The 26127-nt window shown below is 48.9% G+C and overlaps 9 protein-coding genes across 9 annotated transcripts; 3 read left to right on the top strand and 6 right to left on the bottom strand.

Moving 5' to 3' along the window:
- Nucleotides 1–55: 55 nt before the first annotated feature.
- BP5553_01961 (Patatin-like phospholipase) lies at nucleotides 56–1927 on the bottom strand (the record flags this gene model as incomplete). Its single annotated transcript, XM_032010584.1, has 4 exons — nucleotides 56–775; nucleotides 827–1619; nucleotides 1681–1811; nucleotides 1865–1927. The coding sequence occupies 4 exons, from the start codon at nucleotides 1925–1927 to the stop codon at nucleotides 56–58; spliced, it is 1707 nt and encodes a 568-aa protein (XP_031874638.1).
- A 501-nt stretch (nucleotides 1928–2428) lies between these two features.
- BP5553_01962 (Uncharacterized protein) lies at nucleotides 2429–3799 on the bottom strand (the record flags this gene model as incomplete). The annotated part of the gene is made up of 2 exons (XM_032010585.1): nucleotides 2429–3493; nucleotides 3539–3799. The coding sequence occupies 2 exons, from the start codon at nucleotides 3797–3799 to the stop codon at nucleotides 2429–2431; spliced, it is 1326 nt and encodes a 441-aa protein (XP_031874639.1).
- A 569-nt stretch (nucleotides 3800–4368) lies between these two features.
- BP5553_01963 (Mob1) lies at nucleotides 4369–6131 on the top strand (the record flags this gene model as incomplete). Its single annotated transcript, XM_032010586.1, has 4 exons — nucleotides 4369–4391; nucleotides 4926–5290; nucleotides 5342–5453; nucleotides 5507–6131. 4 exons carry the CDS (start codon nucleotides 4369–4371, stop codon nucleotides 6129–6131), a joined length of 1125 nt encoding a protein of 374 aa, XP_031874640.1.
- A 369-nt stretch (nucleotides 6132–6500) lies between these two features.
- BP5553_01964 (Ribosome biogenesis protein ERB1) lies at nucleotides 6501–10158 on the bottom strand (the record flags this gene model as incomplete). The annotated part of the gene is made up of 5 exons (XM_032010587.1): nucleotides 6501–6640; nucleotides 6692–6836; nucleotides 7006–7185; nucleotides 7810–9396; nucleotides 9448–10158. 5 exons carry the CDS (start codon nucleotides 10156–10158, stop codon nucleotides 6501–6503), a joined length of 2763 nt encoding a protein of 920 aa, XP_031874641.1.
- Nucleotides 10159–10449: 291 nt separating this feature from the next.
- BP5553_01965 (Uncharacterized protein) lies at nucleotides 10450–11749 on the top strand (the record flags this gene model as incomplete). The annotated part of the gene is made up of 2 exons (XM_032010588.1): nucleotides 10450–10510; nucleotides 10575–11749. The coding sequence occupies 2 exons, from the start codon at nucleotides 10450–10452 to the stop codon at nucleotides 11747–11749; spliced, it is 1236 nt and encodes a 411-aa protein (XP_031874642.1).
- Nucleotides 11750–13957: 2208 nt separating this feature from the next.
- BP5553_01966 (Uncharacterized protein) lies at nucleotides 13958–15222 on the bottom strand (the record flags this gene model as incomplete). The annotated part of the gene is made up of 4 exons (XM_032010589.1): nucleotides 13958–14426; nucleotides 14484–15030; nucleotides 15095–15122; nucleotides 15184–15222. The coding sequence occupies 4 exons, from the start codon at nucleotides 15220–15222 to the stop codon at nucleotides 13958–13960; spliced, it is 1083 nt and encodes a 360-aa protein (XP_031874643.1).
- A 3516-nt stretch (nucleotides 15223–18738) lies between these two features.
- Nucleotides 18739–20159, bottom strand: BP5553_01967 (Kinase-like protein; the record flags this gene model as incomplete). The annotated part of the gene is made up of 2 exons (XM_032010590.1): nucleotides 18739–19263; nucleotides 19398–20159. 2 exons carry the CDS (start codon nucleotides 20157–20159, stop codon nucleotides 18739–18741), a joined length of 1287 nt encoding a protein of 428 aa, XP_031874644.1.
- A 2319-nt stretch (nucleotides 20160–22478) lies between these two features.
- On the bottom strand, nucleotides 22479–23082 carry BP5553_01968 (Acyl-CoA N-acyltransferases (Nat); the record flags this gene model as incomplete). The annotated part of the gene is made up of 2 exons (XM_032010591.1): nucleotides 22479–22803; nucleotides 22925–23082. The coding sequence occupies 2 exons, from the start codon at nucleotides 23080–23082 to the stop codon at nucleotides 22479–22481; spliced, it is 483 nt and encodes a 160-aa protein (XP_031874645.1).
- A 460-nt stretch (nucleotides 23083–23542) lies between these two features.
- Nucleotides 23543–25448, top strand: BP5553_01969 (uncharacterized protein; the record flags this gene model as incomplete). The annotated part of the gene is made up of 7 exons (XM_032010592.1): nucleotides 23543–23745; nucleotides 23808–24100; nucleotides 24150–24278; nucleotides 24331–24605; nucleotides 24656–24679; nucleotides 24726–25058; nucleotides 25113–25448. 7 exons carry the CDS (start codon nucleotides 23543–23545, stop codon nucleotides 25446–25448), a joined length of 1593 nt encoding a protein of 530 aa, XP_031874646.1.
- Between the last annotated feature and the right edge of the window lie 679 nt (nucleotides 25449–26127).

Consider the following 26127-nt stretch of genomic DNA (forward strand, 5'->3'; position numbering starts at 1 on the left):
GTATATGTATAAGGGTCCAGGTCCTGGGGTACACAAACCCAAGTCCTTACGCCTATCATTTCGCACCGGCACTGTTAGCACGCCCCCGTTCGTTCGTCCTTTCCTTCCCATTAGCGGATTCGACAGCGCTGCCTCGTCTCCGCAAACCACCTGCCTTACGCCGTCTGACTATCTGATATCCACGATCGAGTTCCGTTTCCACAGCGCATCTGACCTTCAAAGCCCCAACGGCGGGCCAAACGCTTCTTTCCCCGCGCAAAATCCAATAGTGTAGACTAGCCTGTGTTGGAGTTTCGAGTAATCGAACGAAATCGCTTACCGAGATTTCGGGGACGAGCGTGACGGAGGCTGATGGTATGTGTTGGTCAACTAAGAAGCGTCTGATTGATAGGGGAAGGAGACCAAGACTATCGAGTTGCTGTAATCGGTGATGGATCTCCATGGTAAATAGCCTGATGAGTCCTCCGTTCAAGGAGGTTCGGTCTTGTCGATGGTAAACTGGTGACGGGCCATGCATATCGCTCTGCAGAAATGGAACCAGGTATGGTCGAGCTTGTGATACGATGAAATGATTGACGTTGAATAACTCCGCGATTCGAGTTAATGGCGAGTCTCGGTCGGTATAGGAAGCGTGGGTCCAAGGGCGAAATGTGGTATCCGTGGCGGCAGACCATGGCACGATGGCGCCAGAGATATCTTTACATCTCAATGTGACGGTACGGCCATAGAGTGATGGAGTCGAGGCATTGGATGCTACTGCCGCAGACCAAATTAACTAGGTAGGCGAGATTAGTTACGAGTTCCGCCATGAGGCAGTGATACGTACCACGTTCGGTGCTGTTAGATAATTTAGCAAATCAGGCACCCCGCTCTTTCCACTCGTTGCAACCGTGATATTAAGAACCCGTTTCGTCCTGTTATATGCCTCTTCAAACGTCATATCTCCAACATTAGCTCGAACACATTCCTCCAACACGTTCATATCCAAGAAGTAACCCTCGTTCCAGAATCTCCCAACTCTTCTCCTCAAAGTAGCCCACCAGCCGCTCCCCTGGACGCTGCTCTTACCGGCAAAAGCAGTGAGGTCGATACTCTCGCCGCTGAGGAATTTAGGCAGCTCATCTTCGGTATGTATACCCACTAGAGCCGCGATCAAAGCTCCTGTAGCCGTCCCAGTAATAATCCTCGGGAGAAGCCCTCGAGCAAATAGTGCCTTGACCACTCCTAGGTGGCACAATCCAAATATGGAGCCGCCCTGGAGAACAAGCGTACTCCTCCCAAAAGCCTGTCTTGTATCATGTAGTAGATCCAACTTCACCTGGCTGCTGAAGCCGGCGATTATCCCATTTCCATCAGCTCCTGGTGAGGTTGGTAGCCTAGCGACATCTGCGATAGCTTGCGCTACTTGCGTAATATAATCTTCGATCAGCAACTTCGTCCCCGCAAATGCCCTATTGAATAACCGCGGACTGCATATATTGCCCAAGTTCCGAACAAGACCAGATCGAAGTAGATTGACTAGCTGTAGGATATCTCCTTCTTCGCGCGCAATGATGATCGACTGGAGACGCTCGTAGATGAGTCGGTAATCGTAGTATTTCGACGTGGGGTTCTGTCGCCTACAAGACAACATGTCAGAGAAATGAGCAAACCTTACCCCTCACACCGTGTGATACATACCATAAGTCGTTTCCTAAGAGCACGTCGAGCTGGAATGCCGCTTCTTCCCATTCATCGTATGTCTTCGCATCTCGAAGGATATCGAACCACAGCCGGGTGGGCTTCTTCCGCGTCAACCAGTGGATGAATTTCTAGAAGTCGACTAATCAGTGGAGGAACAATCTGCGTCGCGCGAAATGCTCACCCGCTGCCAGAAGAATGCCACATCCACGATAATTACCCATATGGCTGTCAAGATCCCGATCATCTTTTGAAGGAAGACATAAATCATGGCTCCTCTGGTATAGCTAGACCCATGGCTCTACTTTATTTGGGAAGCTCAAGCTCAAACACGCAATACGCGCCGATGGTGTTTTTCAAGAGTGCGGGATGGAGGAGTGTAGTGCTCTGGCATGTGACACTGCTGTAGATTGCATTCTTTACCCCGGATTTCGGGATAACAGGGATAGATGGACAATAGCTTAAGACGGTTTCAGATATTGGGATAGTTAATACACTCTATATAACTACATGTACATTTAATTGCATGAGCATAGACATTCCCGGAACCACTCCAACTCAATTGCCATGATTAGATGGCACCCAAGGTTGTCGTAAACTGTGCGGCGACTGCACGTACTAATTTTATATCGACGGAATGCGGCCAATCAATCCATGTGCTTCTATAAGGGAGGCACACGTAACTGTTAACAACGTCTGCCATACCAGGTCTTAAAGATATGCTGATTTAGAACTTGAGCACGCTCCCTCACTCGTCCTCATCCTCATCGTCCTCAATTATGTTCCGCTTCCTACCTCTGCCTGACGGAGCTTCAGTGGCGGCTTGGGCTGAAGGCAACTCGTCGTCATCAAGATCAGCTTCCGCATCAGCGTCCGCATCGCTGGCCTCCTCCGCTTTTGAAGATTTCCGCTTCTTTGCTTTTGGCTCATCCCTTTCACTTTCATCGTCGAGTATTTCCTCTTCATCGTCATCATCTCCCCCAGCTTCCTCAAGTTCTTCGTCGCTAGAAGCCAGGAAATCATCCTCCTTGTCGTACTCATCCTCCCTGTATCTACCACGGGGTAGATCGTCATCTGAATCATATTCTGGGCGGCGTCTCGGTCGTTTAACACCAGCAGCTTTCCGAGCAGGCCCGGGAGCTCTTCTACCGCCCCGGCCCTCAAGGTCATCTACAGTCAAACCACCCGCGCGTCCCCTGCCCCCTAGTGTTGCTTTCTCGGCCGCTGCCTCACGCCGGCGTTGAGCTTTCATCCGTTCTTTTTCGGCCATCTCAGCCCTCTTTCTTTGAAGCTCGGGATCTTGTGTGGTGCTCATTAGTTCAGGCCCGGTCTTATCGCTGGCCTTGTGTCCTCTCTGAGCTGCGGCTGCTAGGTTCTTCTGGAGCTTCTCAAGGGCCTCGTTCTCGATGTCTTTGTTTGGCTTTACAGTATACTGGTTTGTCATATGCCCAAATAAAACCAACACCTGCGCAGCCATTGATGGCGATGCAACGTACGAGTGCGAATCTAGGACCTCCTGATATTGCTTGCCGTCCTTTGGCGGTGCTAAAGGTCTGGTTTGAAGCTCATAGTGTCGGTCACCCACGGAAATCGTCGTGCTTCCATCGCTCCATTTGTACACAACTGTATTACTCTCAAGCTTTCCTGTGGATGGATCTTTGCGATAGCGCATAGTGGTTGCAGCGGTTCCAGCGGCAGAGAAATCGGCAGATTTTCTATCCGAGTGATGATCGGTTACTGGAATCTTGAAGCTATCTGGCGTATAAGCACGAGGCTCGATACCAAGGAATTTGGGCAATCGTAGGGCATTGAACTATGGCCTCGTTAGCTTTGTCTACATTGCTATAGTAGAACTTACCTCGTTATCGACCGGCTTAGGAAGCGGATGCCTCCACACGGTTTGCTCTGAAATTCGCAACTCCTTTGATGGGCCTTCATCTATGTCACCGCTGCCTTCTTTGCGTTCTCTGTCGGCCCTGTCCTCGTCGTCTCCAGAATCAAGCTCTTCGTCACTCAATTCGCGTGGCTTGTCGACAGGTGCCTCCTCGTCCTCATCGCCAAACAGGTCATCATCGGCCTCCACCTCATTGTTCATTACCTCATCTTCTGAAGAAGACATGGCGCGTAGCGTTTTGCGCAGGAAATTTCGGTGGTGATTCGAGGCTGAGGTCTTGGAATGCAGCTGGCGACGCGACTAGATATGCTTGATTAGTTTAAAAAGTGAGGGAAAAAACAAAGGACATTCATAATCTGACCTAATATCCAGGTTTAAGCAGCTGCGCCCCAGAAGAAATGATCTGATGCCTTGGATTGTCTTGCGATAGTACTTCGTCGTGGCAATTGATAGGGATAACTTCTGCCAGACAGCAGAGGCTGAGGTTAGCTCGACTGTTAATAGCGGCGGCAATTGGTTTCTTCAAGCGGCGAACGGCATCCAAACAAACGTGGACTTCGTAGCAGCCTCACCAGAATCACCAACTCGCCGTCCTCACCGCCCTCGGCAGCGCTAACCCTACCCGCTCCGCCAAATACGGAACTAGCCTCTCTAGCCGGACTGAGTTTCTGTTTCGTGTTGGCTGGCCCAGTTCCCCTATTCAACGTCGACCTTGTATCTTCTGATATCGATACCAATCCCACGACCGAATATCAGGCACAGTCTACCTCGCCCCCTCCGCCTATCTACTCAGCATGTCAAACTTATTTTCTGGGATGTAGGTATATTTTACGCTCTGTGTTGCCTGCCCTTGGCTGGATGGGGATTGGGATGGGTTGGTGAGAGGCTATGTTCTGGAGTACTTCGATTCACCCTGCGCCGCGGCGTATCCCTTCACTTGATATGCGCCTTGAATACTATCTTTGGAATCATTGCTTTGCACTCCTTCGAGTTGGAGGTCCCTGAAGCACTTTGCCCCTCCAAGGCACGTGCCACTTTTCAAGATAGCATGGAGGATTCAATGGTGCGCTACAAGGCTATGGAATAGGGTCGTTGCTGCGTCAGGGGACTCGTCGAGGCTCGTGCCTGCTTATAACCTCTCAATAGTTTGAGCGGATGTCCTCTACGCCTTTTGATCTATATATGCATGATGGATTTGTTGATGAGCTATGAGGGGAGCTATGTGGGGAGCTATGAAGGCGTCATCAACACTCCTTCGCGCTCTTTGCTGCCTGAATTTTATCTCCACCATATATTTATTTTTGTGCGTTGTTTACTTTTTGAGCGCCTGCTGACGGGACTTATTTTACAGTAGTGGACGTTTTCGGGCTGGTGGTAAGAATGGCGGTGCCAAAAGTCCCGGAACGCCAAATGGAGCACAGCCAACATCACCTACAGGCAATCCGCAAGGCAATGCGTCGGCTACCAGCCTAGCTCCAAGAGTCCCTCCGCTCCCAAACTCTCCTTCGCTCTCTCAAACCCTCTCCATGGATGACTCAGCTTCAACCCACAGTCTTCCTAGCAATAGCAATGACCCTCTTGCATGTTACAACCTCCCTCGGCCCAAGCCCCTTTGGCTTAATGACATGTATTCAAAGCACATCGTCAAGGGCAACTTCATGACATTGTCAGCTCGGCCGAAGACAGTGGAGCAAGGTGAATGGATTGCTCATCAGGGTAAAAGTACCGTATCAAGCTATTGTTACTATTACTAAGATTTTCGAATAGTCGTGGAGCATTATCGCAACCTCTGGAACTTTGTTCGAGTAATCCACGAGAAGGATGAAGATGGGACATCAGCTTGTAATCCCCGGACATGTCCCCGCATGTCAGCTGGCGAGTAAGTTACAAACTCTAAGAAATATGTCCACGATCTCATAGGTTTCGAAATAGTAACCACTCATTCACCTGGTTGAATTCCCGCAAAGAGCCCGTTGAAGTCCCCGCCTCCGAGTACATATCTCTCATGCAACGGTGGATATCAGGGAAGATCGATAATACGGCCTTATTCCCAACTGACCCAGCCGGTGTTTCTTTTGCACAAAATCCCAGCGGGCCCGCCATTGCTAGTGTTACATATCCTTCTGGTAGCCTTGATACCCCAGGCTCAAGCACGCCCATACCAGCTGGCCCCACCTCCTTGAGCGCTTCTCTCTCCCAGCTTGCCGGCCCTGGCGATTGGGTCGGGAAAAGCAGTGGTTTTCCCGTTGAGTTTGTTGACGTGTGCCAGACAATCTTCCGCCAGATGTTCCGTGTCTATGCGCATCTCTACTGGGCACATTTCGTCGATCCATTCTATCACCTTAGCTTGGAGAAGCCTCTTAACAGCTGTTTCAGCCACTTTATCCTGACCGCCACCGAAATCGATATGTTGAAGCCTCATGAGCTGGAGCCAATGCAACCATTGATCGACCTTTGGGCAGCTAATGGTACTTTCGCCAAGGAGTCAAAGGCTTACGCATGTGCCAACCTCAAATCCGGAGAACGCCTACTTCATCTTGCTAATAATAGTGGATAACCCACGAAGCAATGTCTCTTGGGTGGTATTGCACCTGGGCTTTTGCAAAGGGATGGTCTATGATTTACGCTAGCATTGAGATGGGAGGGAAAACCGTAGAATTGTCTTGCGGGCTGAAGTCATTGAATGAATTAATCTGTTTGCATGGTTTGAAGCGTTATCGCATTTTTCTGCAAGCATGGCGTTTTTGATTTCCAATAAGGGACGCACACATCTTAGCTAGAGATGACTACAACGGTCGAAAATGATCAAGCATCTGGATCAACTAAATCATTTGAACCACCTTGTCTCGTATGAACATCTATAGAGTGACATCATGATGTTTGAAAAACTACGCCTCCACTCACATCTCTCATCCTCTCGAAACACCTAAGCCACAACCTCACTGATCTTATACTCAACAACAGTGGGTTTCCCAGCCTCGACAACAAACCGTCCAGTACCAACATAAATCTTTTCCCCCATAGCCCTCAATTCATCGCTGCCGGTCTCGAAAGTTACATGCGTGGCTACCAAGATTAGCCCCACTTCCCACCATTTTCAAAAGTTTTAGAGCTTACCAACTTGTCCGAATTCGGTGGTCTTTGCATCTGGTGCGCCTCCCAAAACGGCGCCTATCTCAGGAGTAAAAGCAACAACTCCGGTATACTTAAAGGTAATGGTCGCGCCGCTTTTGTCTTTTAGGACGCTACTAACATCGAGGCGCTGATTGTAGTTTTCTTGTTAGCTGGGAGGCCTTCACAAAATATATAAAGACAATGGCAACCGGCATACTCCAAGATCATCTTTTCAAATCGAGACATTGAGCGATGGCATGTAAAGAATCATATCATCTGTTCCTACTGTCCAAAGGTGGGATATGGGTGGCACTTACCAAATGCTTCCCAGACGGATCCTGTCGGATGAAATCAAAGCCATGGGTAAACACCGCATCGACTTGGAGAGGATAACCAGGCTCGGAACGCAAGAAGCCATTGGGCACAGAGAATGGAGCGATGGTGAGAGGAGCGCCGTTAGAAACCGATCCTATGGAGACAGCAGGGTCAAGGACGACCTATGTATTGTTAGGTCACCAATTCCATTCCTTCTATAGGTTTAAAATGAAGTTCAGAAATCCGAGGAACTTGTTGTCTTGTTTGATCCAGTGGTGATTAGCACGTGGGGTGGAACCTACGTTGGTAAGAAAAGCGGGGATTAGCTTTGACATCTTGTGGGCTCTGGGATTATGGCTGGGGTTAGGCTTTGGGAAGATCTGATATAGATATCGAAATGGGTTGCGTTGGATTGGAAGCGGAATGAGGTTGGAAAGGTTTACGAGGGAAGAAAGTTTAAGAACTTCGTGTTTGCCCCTCTTTCAGTCGGGACGCCATGTAGCCGACCACCCTGCATATCGACTTCCGTTATGCCGCGGATAGTTCATAGTTCAACCAAAACAACATGTGCGGACAATAATGCGATTACAAGAAAGGATGATCAACATATGTCTATGATGGACTAGTCAATCACCCACCTAATTCCACCTCAGTCTGTAGGTCAATCAGAGCATGTAATAAATAGCGTTAAGGATTTCAACAGTTGTTTGCATTGAAATGTTCCTGCCGACAACGCCTCTGCTATGAGTTACAAGCACAGGGTATCACATCCATAATCTGCAGGTTCCATCCGCTCCAGCACTAACACACCAAGGCTCCCTTGGATGCCAGTCGATATCCATGACTCCCAAAGCATTCTTTACTTTGTGTCCTTTCAGCACCTTCACTGGCACAATCGTCGCGTTTTCCATCAGGTCACTGACCACCTTGCCATGGAAGATCTGCAGACTGCCATCATCACTGGCATCTGCAAATAATGGAAACCCGCCCTTGTGGTACTTCACTGCACGGATGGCTTTCGAATGAAACCTCATTGTCTTATAGGGCCTCGTTGAAAGATCGAGGTCATGCCACAAGAGACGTCGATCATAAGATCCAACAATGAGATTGTCTCCACCAGGGTGGATATCGAATGAGGAGATCCAGCGGGCGCCAGGTTGGATAATCTTGACAAGCAGCTGCTTTTGCAAATCATAGCTTCGAATGGTGCGTTGTGTAGCAACGAAGAAAAGAGGCCGAGAGGGGTGGAATTGTACTGTTTGCGCGATACCTGGAAGACGGCGGAATGGGATTTGGGTAAGATGTTTTGACAAAGTATGAATTGCGACGGCGCTCTTTTGAGCGGTCGGAGCCACGGTTGCGAAGAAATCCCCGCGACGATGCCAGGTGATAACTTTGACAGTAGTTCGTAATGTGATCTTGATAAGCACTCCCTCATCCTCAAGACGTGACCCGGGGCGAGTCCACTTGGCAACGGGCTCCTTCCTGGCACCGTTCGCAGTAAGTTCTTGGACCGCATTTGTTGCATGGCCAAAGCCTTTATCCAGAATCTCCCGACTTGCGACGTCGGTTTCATTGTCGACGATCGGTGGCACAAGAAGATATACGTCATCTCCAGCAGCTGCAGAAAGAATAACTGCATCCCTCCCTGGCCGCCATCTGACAGTGTTGACAGCCTCCTCGTCGCCGATTTTTGCACTCCATATTTGTCTCCCCGTTAGTAGCTCCCAAACGCGGACAGTTCCATCATCGCCACCACTCGCCAACCAGGAACCTGATGGATCAATCGCCAAAGACCGTACGCGGCCCTCATGACCACGGAATAATGTCGAGCACACAGTTGGGAATGGTTTGAGTTCTTCTGGTCTCGGTAAGTTTGGTAGCAATGATGCTGGGTCAATATTAAGTCTGTTCTTGCGGACCCGGGGAGCGAGGTACAAATCCAGAGATCTCTCAAACCGCTCATTGATGATTTTGTCGTATGCTGGAACTTTCCGAAGGGAGTCATATGCTGTGGGTAAATACTCCTTTTCTCTGTCTTCTGGATCGACCGATTCCCAAGCCTGTTTCTCTGCCTTTGTAGGAAGGTACTCGGGAGGTGGATTGTAACTCAAGTCATACCCGGGAGGCGGCATTTTAGGTGCTGGGATATTCATGATATGGTCTGGCCGTGGTTGCTCATCCTGCCAAATGTCATAGTGCTTCTCTTCTTCCTCCTCCTCCTCACGCTCTTGGGGTGGCTTATATGGCAGGATTCTTCCTTCTCTTATGGCCCGAACAATCTTCATTACCCTCTTCGCTTCATGTTTTGATGGAAGGAATCGTCGTTTTGGTTCAGGAGCAGCACTCAAAGGCATGGTTTCTTCGATCCCAGTGAAATATTCAACGGTTGCCTGCGAGAGTCAGTATATAATCCTTGATTTGATTTACGACCTTCAACTTACAGGATAGGGGTCGTAGCCCTCCTCAGGCACCTCATTCGTTTGTATCCTCCGCAAAATTTCTAACTCTTCCTGGCTCAAATTGAGGGGCTTCCCTGTAGCCGGATCTGTAAGGCCAGTCCACCCTTTGGGAATGTCTATGCTGTCTAGTAGGGCATCTAAAGCCTCGCCCTTTGCCGGCCGCATAATCCTCTTGCCATTGATATCATATCCGATATGAGGATACGCATCATAGAAAGACAAGGGAATATCTCCAATAGTGTTCGTGGGGATTATTGCGTCGGAGTCGTCGGAGTCATAGACTGGGTCTATTTCGTCGTAAACGTATCTCTCTCCCCCATTTGCATCTTCGACAACCGTATAATTTGGCGTATCGTCTTCCTCATCCAGAAGCTGGTGTCTTATCGTGAGGCTTTTTGAGACCAGCGAGGAGCCATTGCCCTTGGTTAAATCTCCATTGGGCTGCTTCGTCTCAGGATCGCCATTCTCCGAGGGTATCTCATCACTATCAAGGGCTTCAAGCTCTTCGATATCATCGATTTCCTCTCCTTCGCTATCTTCCTCGTCGCCAGTATCTTCCTCAGAATCTTCGTCCTGGGAGAGGATACCCTCGAGCAGCCCATCTCCAAATTCGGCTTCCGAGTCCACATCCGATAATTCTAAAGCATCGCGGGTAACCGCTTTGCGCTTTCTGTCGAGCGTTGCGGGCGCCATAACGTAGACTGGGGATTTCACGGGTCCTGAAGATTTTCTGAAATCTTTTTATCGGCATTCTCGCTATCGCCAGGAGCCTTACCTAACCTTGAGCTTATCGCATCCGCTAGCGCGATTAATGCCACCGTGGGCCCGCCTTGGACTACTCCGTAGACTCCTGATCGACCTCAACGGAAGCCTACGTCAAAGCCAAAACCACAAGTTACCACCCGCAATACGCTGATGTCCGATTTCTTTAACCAGTTCTTAACATCTCTAGACCTTGATCCCGTGGCCTGCGGCGCTATAACCATGTCTTCGGCGTCGGCTCCAAAAGACACGAAGGTCAAGCATCGCGCCTGCGACGAGTGTAGTAAGCAGCACCATCCGCACATAAAGGCATCGCACTGATCAAATCACTAATCAACTCAACTCAGGAAATCGCAAGCTAGCTTGCTCAAAAGACCCAGATGGCTGTCAGCGTTGCAAGCGAGAGAACATCGTATGCCATTACTCCGAACAGAAGCCTATGGGACGACCTAGGAAACGGCAGTTTATCGAGACGACCAGAGACGACCCTATGCCCGATCCAACTCTACACTCACTCGATCTTGGACCACTACCATTCGTCGCCGATGATCTCGATTTTTATAATTATGATGGCGCAACAGCTGAGCCATACTATACGAACACACAGGCGGCTCGTGCGGTTCCCGCCGAACCTGCCAAGCCAGGAGTTGCTTCACAGATTGCGAATGAAAACGCTACATGGCACTTCAAAACTAGCAACATCCTCGGGACTGCTCCTATTGATTTTACAGATATGGATTTAGGTCCTACGGGTGGGGCGAATCCAATCTTCGATCAAGTGCCACCGCTAGCGTCAGCAGCCTCGAATGGCTCCACGCCTGAGAGCGGGGATTCTCCTATTGCAAGCACGGGATCGCCCTGCAGCTGTCTTGCCACTATGTATCTTTCATTATCCTCTCTTCAACAGTTTCCATCGGATGTTGTTTCAGCCCTGAACACTGTTCGCGGAGCAGCAAGAACAGCTTCAAATGCTATTTGGTGTGCCAAATGCGGGTCTTCCATGATGCAACAGCGCAAACCTGCTATTGACGCTTTTCAAAATACCATGTTGGTCGGAACGCTATTGCCGGTTATTGCTCATGGCTATCATAGATTGTTGAAAATGATCGATGAGGAAACAGATGCAGCAGTGGCTGCGGGTCAAACGAAAACATTTAGGTTTCACGATTATGGAGGGCTCTGTGCTTACCAAGATTCAATTATGGGGGAAATGGCCTGCATAGAGAAGGAATTGATGTTTAACGCCGTGGAGATGCCGCCCGTACAATGGCGACAGACCGTCCGGGCTTTGTTGCGTGTGGACATTTATGGGCATGAGCAGGGCAATTTCCAACATAAAGGTTTGAAAGATTTGGTTACACAAATAGAGAGTCGCCAGAAGCTTCGCCATGAATGGCTTGATGGTTTAGATGATAACGGCACGCCATTTGGCCCGAGACTCTGCATTGGAGAACAGACCCATGGCTGCATACAAATACTGGAGATGGCGAAACTTGCAATCAACAATTTGGTAATTGCCTAGATTCCGTTCCTTTGAATCGAGCTGGGCACTTCTTCAATTGCAAAAAGCTAGTCACATCCAGCTCTCTACGGTCGCGCCTGAAGGGTACGTTGGAACAATGAACATGCCCACTGCTCCTCCGTCTTATACTATGTCCTTCATTTCCCCGGCTGAGCATGCGATCCGGATAGGACTACCAATTTTGGAACATCTTGGTGGGGTAGGAATTCTGTTGTTGGACAACTGTACGAGGGTAGTCTTCACCGTTCAGCTCGGGGCATCATCGTTGAGCTATCGTCGATGTGCACCATAAAGTACCCTAGGATAACTAAACGAAAACTCTCTGTTCACAGCTTAGCTCTCAGCACGCAATAGACGGAGCTCGAAGAGAATAAGAGCCATACTCTGCTGCCGCCATATTTTTTAAGATGGAATTAGCACAGCCAAGGAAGCCAAACCTCGAGATAAATTGTGGCTTGGAGGTTAGGAAACGAGTGATGGCGGATGGGTATGCGATTTAGAAGGGTTTTCCGACAACCTGCTTGGATAAAGTCTTCGAGCTTCATAGTTCATATCCTGTGTACGAGGTATAAATGACTCCTAGTTAGTCTACCTTCCGTCCGGCAGTGGACTAAGCGTGTGGGAAGGGCCTCGTCCCAAAAGGAGAGCACCAACATGCAAGCAATCAGGGCTCCATTTGTTGGTTTGTCTAACCTGACCTGGCCCAGGTCCCGTTGCGGGATTTAAGGTTAAAAAATCTGACAATCATTGTCTCATCCTCCTTGGGTTCATGGAACCGGCAATCCCTACCGCTATGACTTAGTTCCAACGCTGCGCCATGCAATTGTGGTCTATAGGATGATAGGATCAGTCTCATTGCGAGCTCGCGTTAATGCTGTTTCAATTAGCAGGAACGCAAATTCCTTCTCGTGGAAGCGGCCATGAAGGATGTCGCGAGTTCACGACCATGCATGCCAAAGCTGTCCTTCCAAAAATAGTGCTTGGAGATCCTCAGAGAGAGGATCTATAGATCCTGGGGTGAGCGCAGAATCATAAGATGTTAATCGAAAATGCGCATCAGAAATACAGGACTCGCGGCGGTGACGTATTCTCAATTAGGCATCCGATTTTGGAATTACGCCTGTCACGGTCACTATCCCATTTTCCAACGGTTGCTGGGCCTATCTCGTGTTATCCTTGCAGGTTGTATCCCACTTAACGCAAGTTTGAGGCACGTTCATTCTTGCGGTGTACTCGCTCTCAAGGACCATGATTCTACTAGGAGACTAGGAGCACGCATCGGTACACGAGGCAACGGCCTTTATTTGGAGGAGACAAGTCAATTGATGGCAAATGTTGCAACACGTTTGAAAGGTATTCTTGCGTAGGCGGCGCAGATGGCGTTTGTACCTCGTTCTCCGCATAGTCGAGTTATTTCAGGAAGCTCGTCACGCAGGCCACATCACCACCACAGGTGAAACATATTTATAATGCAAACTGCAATGCATATCGTTATCGGTTGGTAACATAGCGCCGTCGATCTCGCTCAACTTCGGCTCAAGCAACCTAATAATCTTCCCAGGTCTCTTTAGACCCATGTATAGTACTCGGTAGTGTCAGCCTGTCGCGCCGCTCTAGTACGTATCCTTGCCCTGCCGAGTTCAGTACCAAGGTATTAATGCTATGAATTAGCTGTGTTTTCTCTAGTACACAGCCCACCCAGTTAACAGGAGCGAAACACAACGCCCTGGTTCAAAATTACTCTAGCACCTTGCATCAACTGCATAGAACCATTCAACACCAATACTCCGTAGTGATTTCCAAGAATCGCCAAGCCATTAAGCCTACTTGATTGGCGATCCCTTTCTGTCATTGGGACTTTACTGCGGAGCACAATTCTAGGATGCCGGTATGTCGTCCCGAATGGCCTTGGTTGGCTTCCACAGCATTTAATGGACACGAAATTCTTATATGCTACGTGTGTGCATCGATGGCCCAGTTGCGCCATCCCATGCTACACTGGAGGCTCCCTGAAGAGTTGACGAAGAAAGTGATTCAGTGATATTCTTCCTGGTTTCTGGTAGTCATCTGCCCATGTACGTGTGTACCGTCTATTCTATTATTGAACTTTCGTTATTCCCCAATCCCTTTTGATATTCCAGACGCCCTCGCTATGCCCTTCCTTGTTTGCCTAACTTCTACGTAGTACAAGATCCCTCAAAAACGTCCTCACCACTCTGGTAGAAGGGGGTCTCCTCTCTGTCGCCGCCAATCGTTTGCCCGATTGACCCAGTCCCGCCCCAGCAGCCACCCCCAACGCTCAAGAATGCCCTGTGAAAATTCCCAAGACATCTCATTGAGCGCATCATCTCCCCAGATGGTCAGCTGTTCCATACCCTCTCGTTCAGTCCCCGTGATACCAATCTCTGTAACGAAGCTTTGGGCGACATCCGGAGTGACCGTTAATAGCCTCTCTCGCAGGGAAGGCGATGCTATCATGTCGATACCCCAATAATGCGGTGTTTCCAGCTGTGCTTTGCTTGGTTTCAACGCACCTGGTAAACTGGAGCTCAAGGATCGTAAAACCGCAAGATGTCTTTCCGGATTTGAGGTGATAGACGGATCAGAGTACAAGGGCTGGAATATCTGATTGATCTCGGCTCGGGCAGTGTTTCGGTCGTGAGGAGCAATTACCAGACTGCTTTAGCGATGTCAGTAATGGCGAAAAGTAGGCCAGGCAAGCTTGCTACCATACTTTGGATGATCCCTGTGATGGCTTCGTGGCACTTGGGTTGATTGAGCCTCGGATATGTTCAAAGACTGAAAATGGGTTCCCATTGCAGGTCCAGAACTTCGAAACCCTGATGACTCAGGTGAGCTTTGTGAATTGTGACGGAGCCCGGATGGATGTACCATTGAATATGGCTGAGATGACATGGCTGAGTGGTCGGTGTATGCTGACATGCTTGGGACTAACATGGACGACGTTAGGGAAAGAGATGACAATGGCATCATATCTGAAGCCAAAGATGCTGGAGGGCTGGCGGTTCCCGGGAGCGAAGCCCCTGAGACCGAGGGAGAGAGCGAGTAAGCGCGACCTTCGCCTGATACATTGATCGGTGCAGCTAGCAGCGCGTGAGAGGGTGGCGCTGAATGACCATAGAGCTGCGTTCTGAGACCTTCATTTTCTCGGCGAAGTTCATCGTTTTGATATCTTAGGCGTTCAATCTCTTCTGATTGCACCGAGTTTTGCTCCCTCTGTGCCTGTTCAAGATTTTTAAGGTGGTCCTTTCTTCGGCGGCCTAGCAATATGGTTAGTGGGGGGGAACATATGGGTGTCTCTTGGGGGTGGGGGATATATCTTACGGAATTCGCGTTGAGCAAGTCGGTTGTACTGGGACTCTATGTTAGTCTCTTCGTATATACATCATGTATTCTCATCTGGATATATATACCTCGCGCTTGCGCTCCTCCTTATCTGCTGCTGAGTCCATACTTTGTTGCGGCCTTGTCTTTTAATAGGTTCCTCGTATCAGTATCGCCTTGAAGATCTGATAACCTTTCTTTTTCGCTTCTTCGCTTGATCATGGCGGGGCGGGAACGTCGCCTATTAAAGTATTCTGAGATATCTAGGAGAGCAGGAGGAAGGACGTGCTTGGAAGACGTTGATCCTACAAAGCACAAGATGGCGCCGATGGCAGATCAGCGCCCCTGCTCCTGCTCCTGACCCTGCCCCTTCCCACGCCTCGCTCAAGCGCGCTAGCGCCGCAAATTACTCGATCGGGCCAACTGTTAGCCCCCAGCCTCCAGACATATACTCCCTTCGAAGTAAGCATCGCTGTCACTATGTACCGGCTCGTGCGGTACCTACGGACGTTTTATTAAGCTACAGACCTTACGTGGGCTAGTTGGGGTGGACGCAATCTGGCATCTCCTGCAATGCAACCGCCATCTCCACACCAAAGCTTCCAAGCAGTCCACGCTTAACAGTAGTCAACCTGACGAACACACATCCATCGTCTGTGGGTGAGCTAGGCAGCCGGTCTGAGCCTCCCTGGAGCAGCAGGGGGCCCTCCCTATGGAGATATTCGGCATTCCATAGGGCTAGGGGCTCTGGGACTCGAGGGCGATCCTCTCGAGCCGGTTCCTTGCCCATCGTCAGCCACGCGAGGGGACATCAGAGGTCAGAATATGGTATTCCGGCCAACAGGAACCTTAAAATCTTGGGACCGGCATCCATGCTCGGGGCCTTGTGGGAGCTTGGTGCTTGGAGCTTGGAAGAGCCCTGAGGATGGGGATGAGGACGAGGCTATGGTCGAGGCGGCGAGGCCGCCCAGGCAAACCCGCCCAGACAAATGGAGCGCGAATCGCGAGTGGGTCCTTGTGTTCTGATAATAGATCGGGACAACGCCATGAAGAATTCAAATTGAACCTGTTATGGGAGGATGGCCTGAGGACCTGGAATCCTAGAGAGATACTTCGCAGGTCTATGAACTTTGCGCCTAGGTAAGCTCACGTTGCTAACACAGATCAGATAGTGACAGACGACCGCACTCCTGAAGCATGGTCATATCAAACGATCCTGCTATATCTGCTATGTCTGCTAATTTGGGTGATTGACCTCGACCAATCAAACGCCCGTCCTCGTGTCCTGGAACAACACATGAGAAATCCATGGTATGCAGATGCAGAGACAGCACGACGACAACTCTGTACGTAGAACTAGGCAGGCGTTTCTATTCCATCGCCATGGGATCTTGAATTAATGTCGGTGACGACGACGACGCACTCTATCGAACGCGACCCTGATCCAACGCACCCTGGAAACAACTGTGAAGCTCTGTGAATCACAGTGATGTTGGGGTATAACAGGGCGATGCGCATGATCTTGGGCCTCATTCACGCCACAGCATTAGCATCCGCAATCCCAAGAAGGAGTCGTCCGTGGCGTAGTAGGTATCAGTGTAGGTTTTGCTGGCTGCATCCCGACAATATTCTACCACCGGCCGGGAACCTCTCTGCAAAAGATCGTACGGAGCACGAGCACGAGCACTCTGCCGAGGTCCCCGAAAAGCTCGGCATGCGCTCCGAGGTGATGTGGATTGGTCAACGTTTACGAGTCTCCTGCGGTTAAGACTTAAGGTGTTCTGTTCCACAAGAAAAGAACGCATGGCCGGAGTATTGAGTACAGAGCAGTGCTGTGACACCCTCACACCTATGATCAACCTGCGGCTACTGCACCGAAGCTTCCATGGCACATGGCACATGGGCCCCTAGACCGGAATCGAGACACGAGTTGCCTAGTTTTGGTTCACAGCAACGGCCAGTTCGACCTCTAATAATAGGCAATGTTTTGGTCGTTCCACAACTTAAAAGCTTATTATATGTCTACTTAAACACCGCTCTTGAATTGTTCCTCTTCCTGAAGAAACGCTCTACGTCCGCCGGTGACTAACGAGGACGACCAGACTGAGCAAGAGCTGCCAAGAGTGGCTATCTAACGCCGTACTATCAAATACTAGCCTATTATCGATTTACAAGCCTATGAGCAAAAGGATCCAAACCAAAGGACGGGCGTAATAACGCCTTCCCCGGGCTACAGCCCTGTAGTGTGCGGCTCAGCAGGGCCAACACATGGCAAATGCCGCCACCACCCTGACCGTGACCGTCACCGAAACTCCAAGTCTTTTGCAGTCTCAGTTAGGTAGTTACACCGTTTCAAGTTACCGATATCCCTCAGACCCTGTGGAATCTCCATCTTGGGATGCCGGTGAGTTCAGACGTAACGCTCTTGGGAGCTTGCCAGGTGAGCATTGACTCGTGGACAGACCTGGGGCGCAGCGGGCCGTATAACTGCATCAGGCAATTGAGGCAAGGGGTTTGATGCTATGAAGCCAAGAGAACACTCTCTCGGTACAAAATTTTATTTATTATTTGGAATTGAACGATGAGCCCAACTTGAAACGCAGCCGCAGTTGTTTGACGCCCATGCGGGGATCGTCCGATTATCTGAAGATGGCTGACTGTGGCGGTCGAATCGCGTTTCAACTCTATCTTTAAAATCAGATGCCGAATTTAGTGCGAGATTGATCGAATCTCGTATTCTGTCCAATCCGACAATGCTCATGACCCTGACCAGATAATTGTCTTAAGAAATATGAAGCCAGTAATATAAAGCAATTGTCGGCTCTAGTGAACCCCCTATCGGCACGCCCTTCCGCCAGGGGATAACCGGGGGGGGACATATTCCCCGGCCAGTGGTTATTGGATTTTTGGCCGCGCAGGTGCAGATACCTTTCCTACCTAGGCACAGCTTGCGAATGGATGAATAGGGGCTCTTATGAAATTATATTGTAGAAACAAAGTGTTTCAATTACGTAATAGGCTTACGACCCCTATAAGATGATTCTACTGAACCATCATGGTTGTTAGTTAATAGGGCATTTATACATAATTTGAAGATCAATGCCCCACATACATTTCCATGCACTCGACGAGATTGTGACCTGGCATAGCCACTGCGGCAATGTTTTCAGGAATTGTCCCTTGCGTACTTCGTACGCAGCATTGGTATTTGATTTACTCATAGCGATTCGTAATGAAACCATAACCCTCCTGTGGGATAACGCAGGGTAGTGCTTATTTCTTTTTATGGCAGGTAAGTGGGGGGTGCGGTTCCATTAAGGTTAATTCTGAGGGTCTCTTACTTCGTATCACTAGAATGTCATGCCTATCCAGAATATGCTTTCGCAACCGTCACAATAAATTTTTAGAGGCAGCTATCCTGTACTATGATCGCTATACCATGCACTAGGCACCGTTGTTGAAAACCGAACGCCGCGGTTTTTTAACTCCCCAACGCTGTTCTATTCGTTTTCTGGCGTTGAGGCCGAGAACAATCATCAAAATCAAAATCAAATATGTATATCCCATCGCTATGTGCAAAACCTGCGTGAAGGCAGAAACGGTCATATACTTCGTCAATCGCTGAGAAGGAGGGCTATCCAGGTTCAAGATTCCTGAGCCCATCGTCGCTCTCTAAGAGGCATATCTCGCCCAGAAGCCGCTCGACTTCCATCACACTCTTCCCTCCATGCCCAGTATTCGCTCAGTCTGATCTCTGCATATGATGCATAGTCAAAGTCGATTTGCGAAATGGTGGCTTGGATGAGAGCCCAGATACCCCAATAGAACCCGGGGATCCCTCGGAAGACATCTACTTCCTCGAAAAGTCGATTGACCTCAGTTTCCTCATCATTATCGGCTTGGCCACTTTTCAAGTGGGTGAAGTAGCTTCGGATGTATTCACGTATGAAATCGCGCCTCTGGGACTTTGTTGGCAGTAGACTATAATCGCACTCGAATCCACCCCATTCCGCAAAGTGGTTAGCAATGTCAAATGCGGCAGGTGAGGGTGTTGCATATTCGTAATCGATGAAACTGACTGTCTCTGGCGCGTTCGGTTCTGCTGCTCCTGCTGGACGGGGCCGCACGATTACATTACCACTTAATAAGTCGCAGTGGGCAAATACAAGCTGGATCACGTTAGTGCAGGTTCTTAAGATACAATGAGTAGACCCCGGAGATCCAATTAGGCAGTCATTTGCGCCTGGGTAGGCAAATACAACGGCGAAGGAATTGCGCGTAATGTGTGGCAAGAAGAACTCACACTGTCTTTTCCTAGACCTGGCCGATTGCTAAACTCGCTAACCAGTTTAGTTAATTCCTTTTGGAGGTTTGCTTGTCGAGCTTTTTGTGCTTCTGTGGAGACTGGGAGTGCGTATATCCATTTCTGCATGACCGTCCAGACATTAGGAGCCGGCTTTCCCGGAGCAGCGTTATCAATGGCTGCCTGCAATGCAGGATCTTTTTTACTGGGTGTTGGTGCAGATATTCCAAGCTGCTCGCTCCCATTAATCTCGGTGGATAGGGCCTCCCTTGCTGATGCTATACATGGTACCACGGCATGCCATTCTGCCAGTCGTCTCGCTATAGCTCTCCAGATGTCCTGTGTTTGGAAATCTGCCGGACTTGTCACAGCTCCACGAATGAAACGGTATAACATCCCATTGTGGAATCGCGCTAGTAATTCTGGGGCAAGATTGTGTTGCATGAGCAATTCATGATTTTGAGTTTCCCGTTCACGATCAATGATCAGATCGGTGCCCTTCCCATACGCCCTCAGCAGAATTGCCTCATTGTCTATCTCCTCTGCGGAAAGCCCAGGCTTCTTATTCACAATTTTCAACAGTGTGTTCGTGATGCCATCGGTGAACCGTATGAACTCGATTTTCCCCCCATTATGTTCCCATTCGGGCCGGAGGGTAAGAATGAGGCGTAGAGCCGTGGTTTGCGATTCGACTTGGTTATAGCTGAGAGGTATAAATCGAACCTTGCCAGTACTCGCCCCTAGCTGAGATGGTCCCCCCATTGCTGCTGGTTGGCGTGTGTGCGTGGGCGCAAAAAAAGTCGGTGAAGGATGTTATAACAGAACCCTACAAAATATCAGTATTAAATGTGGAAAATACAGTTCTAAAAAACTCACTAATAACCTATCTGAAATATAGGCAGGACCAACCCACTAATTCTAGCAATATACTTTTCGTGGTCTTGTGCGCGCTTCGTGGGATAAACTATTAAGGGCGGGTTCAGGAAATGGACGCTCGAGAGCTTCGGTCACACAATCCTATTCCAACAGCGGGAGCCCAGATCTCCACCACAGCGCGATTTAAACAAGAAGTCTAGTACCTGTATACGCAGAAGTTGCAACAGAGTTGTGCAGTTGCAGTTGTTGACGAGTTGGGGTTTGAGAGAAGCGATGGTGGGGTCAAGTGGCAAAACACCATGCAGCCAATGGCGCCGGCATACAAGGATATTAATATGAATTTCCGGAACTAATCTTGGATATGCAGGACTGGACAATTCGGGTTGTTGATGCCGAAGAGTGTTGTTGCTTTTTCTTAGAACGGGCTGCACGAGCGAAAACAAGGGAAATTGTAGAGAGTTTAAAGGGGTCTCGTGCTTGCTTTCTTCTTGAAGTTGGACTTGAAGGGTTGAGCGGGGGGCTAGACCGTTTAGGCTTAGCTCAGGACTGGACGTTCTCAGGCACTCGTGCCCCCACACCATTACTTCGTATAAGTACGAAATACCTACGTATATCAAGTTAAAATCTCTCGCTGTCCCACAAGAGTATAAAGCACAGAACATCCACTACGTATTCCGTAGATGTGAGCCGGCTCCAGCCTGCAGGTATTCGGGATCTGGCAGGTGCTTGTATTTACAAGACTCTGGGGAAATCTTGGGCACTAAACCAAAAAGGAATACGTCGTAGTCATACGTGGGGGGCTGAGTCTCATAGGAGTGTTATTATCACACTCCAATGCCATGTACGCTAGGTACACTCCACTACCAAGTCTCGGTCAGGTGACCGTTCGCCCACCGCACTTTTCGCGTACCTCCAACTTCCATACAGAATTATATTGCAACTCCGCTCTATGTAAACGGCTCCTCGCCAAATCACAACTATAATAAGCGAAGCGAAGGAGAGGAAAAAAGTAGTATATGTTAAAAGGGCAGGTAAATAAGCAAAAATTATAATATACTATTACAGACTCCGGAAGCAAAAAAGTTCGGCCTGGTCGATTGCCTACATCTCTTGTCGATTTTTGTTGTTGTCGTGTTTTTGTCGTTTTTTGGGCCTATCGATCCTCTCCAGAAGACAATTTGACCTGAACCACTTAGCTAAGTGGCCGCCTGTTGTCTTCCTTAACCACCAAATCGCTTGTTTTAATTTATATAGACAGGTAGGTAGACCAGTGGAAACTTATAATCACGTGATCAATATCATTTATTACAGCTTCGATCGAATTGCCAAGTTCAAAACGGACGATAGAAAGCCCCCATATAATCCTCCTGAAACGGCGTTTGTGAACCTGTTCCTACCATATTCGAGCCGTGACTCGTCATCATAGCAACCACGCTCGTTCAATATCTCAAGCCTCTCATTCGCCATCTAGGAAGTATAATTATCAGAACCTCTTGGTAGATAGTCGATATTCCTCAGGATCTTGGGTTTAAATCAGTCGTTATTACAGTTGTACCAACTTTGTTTGTAGACCAGCCTCCAATTCGTAGGAACGCTATACTTGAAACTTGAGATTATCTCGGGGCATTGATTTATATTAGCATGTGTACTCGCTCCTTTCCTCCTGAACTATACCACTTCCATGATTCATTACCATCAATTGTACATCAAATACGACACGAAGCACCCGGTATCCATCGCAGACCCATAATAACCAAACCACAACCAAACTAGTCACGGCTAATCATAAGGTAGCCGATTTGCCACGAGGTTCAAAATGCAGCTAAATATACAAGCCAAGGTTAGCCTTGACACCCTATGCATGTTCAACATAGCCGATGCAAAGAACCCGCTGATCATAGTCTGAACAACGAAGTTTTGGCCCTCGGTTTGTGGATGCAGACATGTGACTAGGTAGCCCCACGAGCAATGGATCACAGCCAGAAACCACAATTATATAATTCCTATTTTGTAGCCAAGTGAATATGTGCTTAGAAATGGAACTAAGATGCTCTTCTGGTCAGGAGAGCACTGAGTTTCGGTGGCCGCTGGAACATTCAAGCTTCACTGACCAGCTAGCTTCTGTTACAAAGGCCGCCAAGCCATAAATATACACGATGGTATCAGTCTGCCTGGCAATCTCCTAGGCACGAGCTATAGCATATCTTAAGGATTTAGAGAATATTCCATAAGTAGCACTGTCCTAGCACTACCTGGCGAGCGTGGCTCTTCTTTGATGGTCACATAGCCATACTTCTCGTAAAGGCCTTTGGCAGCCGCATTATCAGAATCCACGACAATGCTTGCAACATATTCCTTATCAGATTTCGCGGCCTCGTCCAAGCCAAACTTTATACCCTTCTCTATGAGTGCTTTCGCAACCCCACGTCCTCGGACTTCCGGCGCTGTGAATATCCCATCTATGCGGGAATGCCAGTACCTAGGCTCCTCGCCGGCGAGGGAGTTCTTAGGGTAGGTTGCTGGAGGAGATCTTTGAGAATAGCATATTGTCAGAACAAAGTATTTTGCGTACATGTATATGAGTATCATCACGTAGCCCAAATTCCATGAAAAGACCTCACCAATGTCCACTGATGTTCGAAAATACTCACTCGTCAGGGCGAAACGGCAGAGGGCCAACGACAGTTAGGGTGCCCACAACACAATCCGCCTGGAGGGTGATGAAAGTGGTGGCTTGAGGATTGGCCAGACGACCATACCACATGTCATCGGTGAAGGCGGCCTCTCGCTCATACGTCGAGCCAAACATCTCTGGGGCTAGTTGGAGCGATAGAAGCCGGAAATTCTTGTAGCGTTCGACATAGGCTCTTATGCCCGCATCACTGCGCGGGACTTGGATGGTCTCGAACGCCATACTAACCAGCGCCACGGACGAGAACCAGAAACTCTGGCAAACAGAAGATCAGAAATAGATGTAAACAAGCGAGACACATAGATCATTGTTTCGACACGCGCCATGAGTGAGCTCGGCAGCCCGGGGGATACGGGGGGGCCCTGTATGTCTTGGGATCAGCCGCCCGTGAACCTCTCGCACAGTCGCGACCTCGCCAGCTGGCGGCGAGGCTGCAGGTTGGAGTATTACAAGGCGCTTGCAGACATGAGAAACGATTATTTCCCGCTGGACATGTATATCTGTTCATGCCCATGCCCAGCAAGTAGAATCGCTCTCCCCATCCCAATACTACCTATACCCATCGAACCGGAGCATCATGGATAGAGACGGCGTATTCGCAGACTTCGATGACGAGAAAGTATACAGCACGAGCCGAAAATATGCCCTGGATGGATCGACGAAGAACTTTGTCGTTGATTTTGGGAAGGACTCAGCTCAAGTCGCGTTCGACCTTCAGAAAATCGACTTTGAGATCCTGTTGAAGGCTGAAAGGCCTAAGCAGCGACCTATTCGATGGATGTATGTAAAGTAGTAGTTACCTGCCCGTCCAGTTTCAGCGCTAACTGCTGTGCGCTTCACAGCAATATATGGGGACCCGATACACAACGAGAAGAGGTGGCATATATAGGCCGGCAATATGGCTTCTCCCCGAGACTCCTCGCAATTATGGTCACAAAACCCGAACGGGAGGACACCGAGGGTATTACATCAGATAGACACGGCTTGAGACAGAGGATGCGCCATCGAGATGATGTAGAAGTTGGGACGGCCTCCGGAAACAATGGCCCCCCTCCTCTCGAACACTACGACGCGAGTCATTACTCTATCGTGAGGCAGATGGTCAACTATCATGCCGTTGATATCGGCGCAAAGTGTAAGCTTGAAGAATTTCGAATTCTGGCTGAAGCTAATTATGTACCAAGTCCTCTGTATAGGTGCGAACTGGATGCACCAAAAGAGGCGGAAATCGGAAAGCGAAGACGATGATCATCGGTTTGAAGACGAGGGGCAGCAGCGTCGTTTATATTCGTGGCTAATACTGTGTGATGATCGTACGAACTAGACACAACGTGCTGTCTTTAGCTATCAACTGACTGTGTCTAGATACTATCATATCTTTACATGAGAGCCAAGCACAGATAAACAATGCAGACGACCTGAAATTGGTCCGGGCCAATCTCTTCAGCGTCTTTAGCCAGGTATCTAAATGCCACGACCCGCCTAATAACCCCATATCAATGCAGACGGTTCGGGATGCCTTAGGGTCGAGTGATAGTTGGGGGATAGACGGCGCAAGCAATCTATTCTACTATCTTTTCGATGATTGGCGGGCGGTCTATTGTACTGTTGCAGTGTTTCAAAAAAAGCTCAGGGGCTTGGTATGTTTTCTCCCCAGTTCAAAGGAAGGGCATGTGTTAATTTCCACTAGCGAAAGGCAATACTCTTAACCACGGTAAGATATACCTCCAGTATTTGATTAGTGTTACTAACCCCATCAGAGTAAGAGCTCTGCAGGTCCAGCAGACGCCGATATTATTCCAAACCTGCACATGCTTGGTGGGCAAATCCGACAGATGCAACACGTATACGAAGGGTACAAAAATCTCATCCAACGCATCCTAGAACCAACTACAAAACAAGCCTCTGGTTACGGCGACACAACCCCTACTTCCCCTACTATAAATAGATTCTTGCAAATACGTGGCCGCCAAGGTCCACCGCTTGCCCGCTCAGCTATATCACGTTTTGAACGGCTCGGTGACCGGTTGGTACTACTAATCTTGAGCGAGACAAAAGAGTTTCTAGCGGAGAAGGACGCGCTCACAAGCACAGTGAGCATTCGCCGTTCTAGTTATAAAAATTCCCGCGGTGCTAATGAATCATAGTACTTCAATATCAATGCCCAGAAAGATTCCGAGGCAACAGCCCGCCTTACCCGCGCCGCGGCCTTGCTGGCAAAGCTCAGTGTATTGTTCCTGCCCGTCAGCTTGATGACTAGTTATTTCTCCGTCAACATCGAAGATCTAAATGGGGTGTATACCACGCAGGATTATTGGTACGCGTTTGCCGGGATCATGAGCATATCGTTCCTCTTCTTGTTCTTTTTGGGCAAGTTGCTGGTTGACATTACGGAGCTGTTAGATAGTTGGATGAAGAAGGCTAGTCGAGGATGTAGGAGATTTCTTGGGCAACGCTTGCCAAGAAATAGCAAGAATGCATAGGCCGGGGTTTCTAGGGCGCATTGTAGAATGTGTTTGCTTCATCGTGGCTATGGGATGGAATCGGCGTCACGGTTGAAAGGATTGTAGTATACCATTCTGTTATGGAGTATAAGTCAATATTTTAGGTATTCATAATTTGAGCTACTTAAACATTTCATCGTGATATAAGGTCATATTTTAATTTCTGCACTTTTAGCTGGCTACCATATTAGCTCAGTCCAAATCCCTCGTTTACTAAAGTCAAAAACACTATATGTCTGCTTGACACATCAGGCTTCAACAGCGTGCCCAACCTTCTCTCGAAGCAAAACATTAGTGAAGGGGGATTCGGAACCAATAACCTGGTCTCGGTTGAACCCTACCTAGTAGCTAACCGAACATTTTAATTAAAAAAAATGTGCCCAGAAGGAAACCCATCTGAAACCGTAGCCAACAAATGCAAAAAAGAATCGACGTTGACAGGACTCGAACCTGTGCCTCCGAAGAGAACAGCTTTCTAGGCTGTCGCGTTAACTGTGAAATTGTTAACATATTGAACGGCGGGTGTAATGTGATGGAGTAGCTTACCCACTCCGCCACAACGCCTGTGGTGATTTTGTTGAGGGAATTTGCTTATTTAAATCTAATAAGCTGAATTTATGTGGGGGGAGTGGGGTGACCTTTCGAGTTTCCGTGGGCT

This window comes from Venustampulla echinocandica (assembly GCF_003357145.1).
Source record: "Venustampulla echinocandica strain BP 5553 chromosome Unknown scaffold_0, whole genome shotgun sequence".
In the NCBI taxonomy this organism is placed as follows: domain Eukaryota; kingdom Fungi; phylum Ascomycota; class Leotiomycetes; order Helotiales; family Pleuroascaceae; genus Venustampulla; species Venustampulla echinocandica.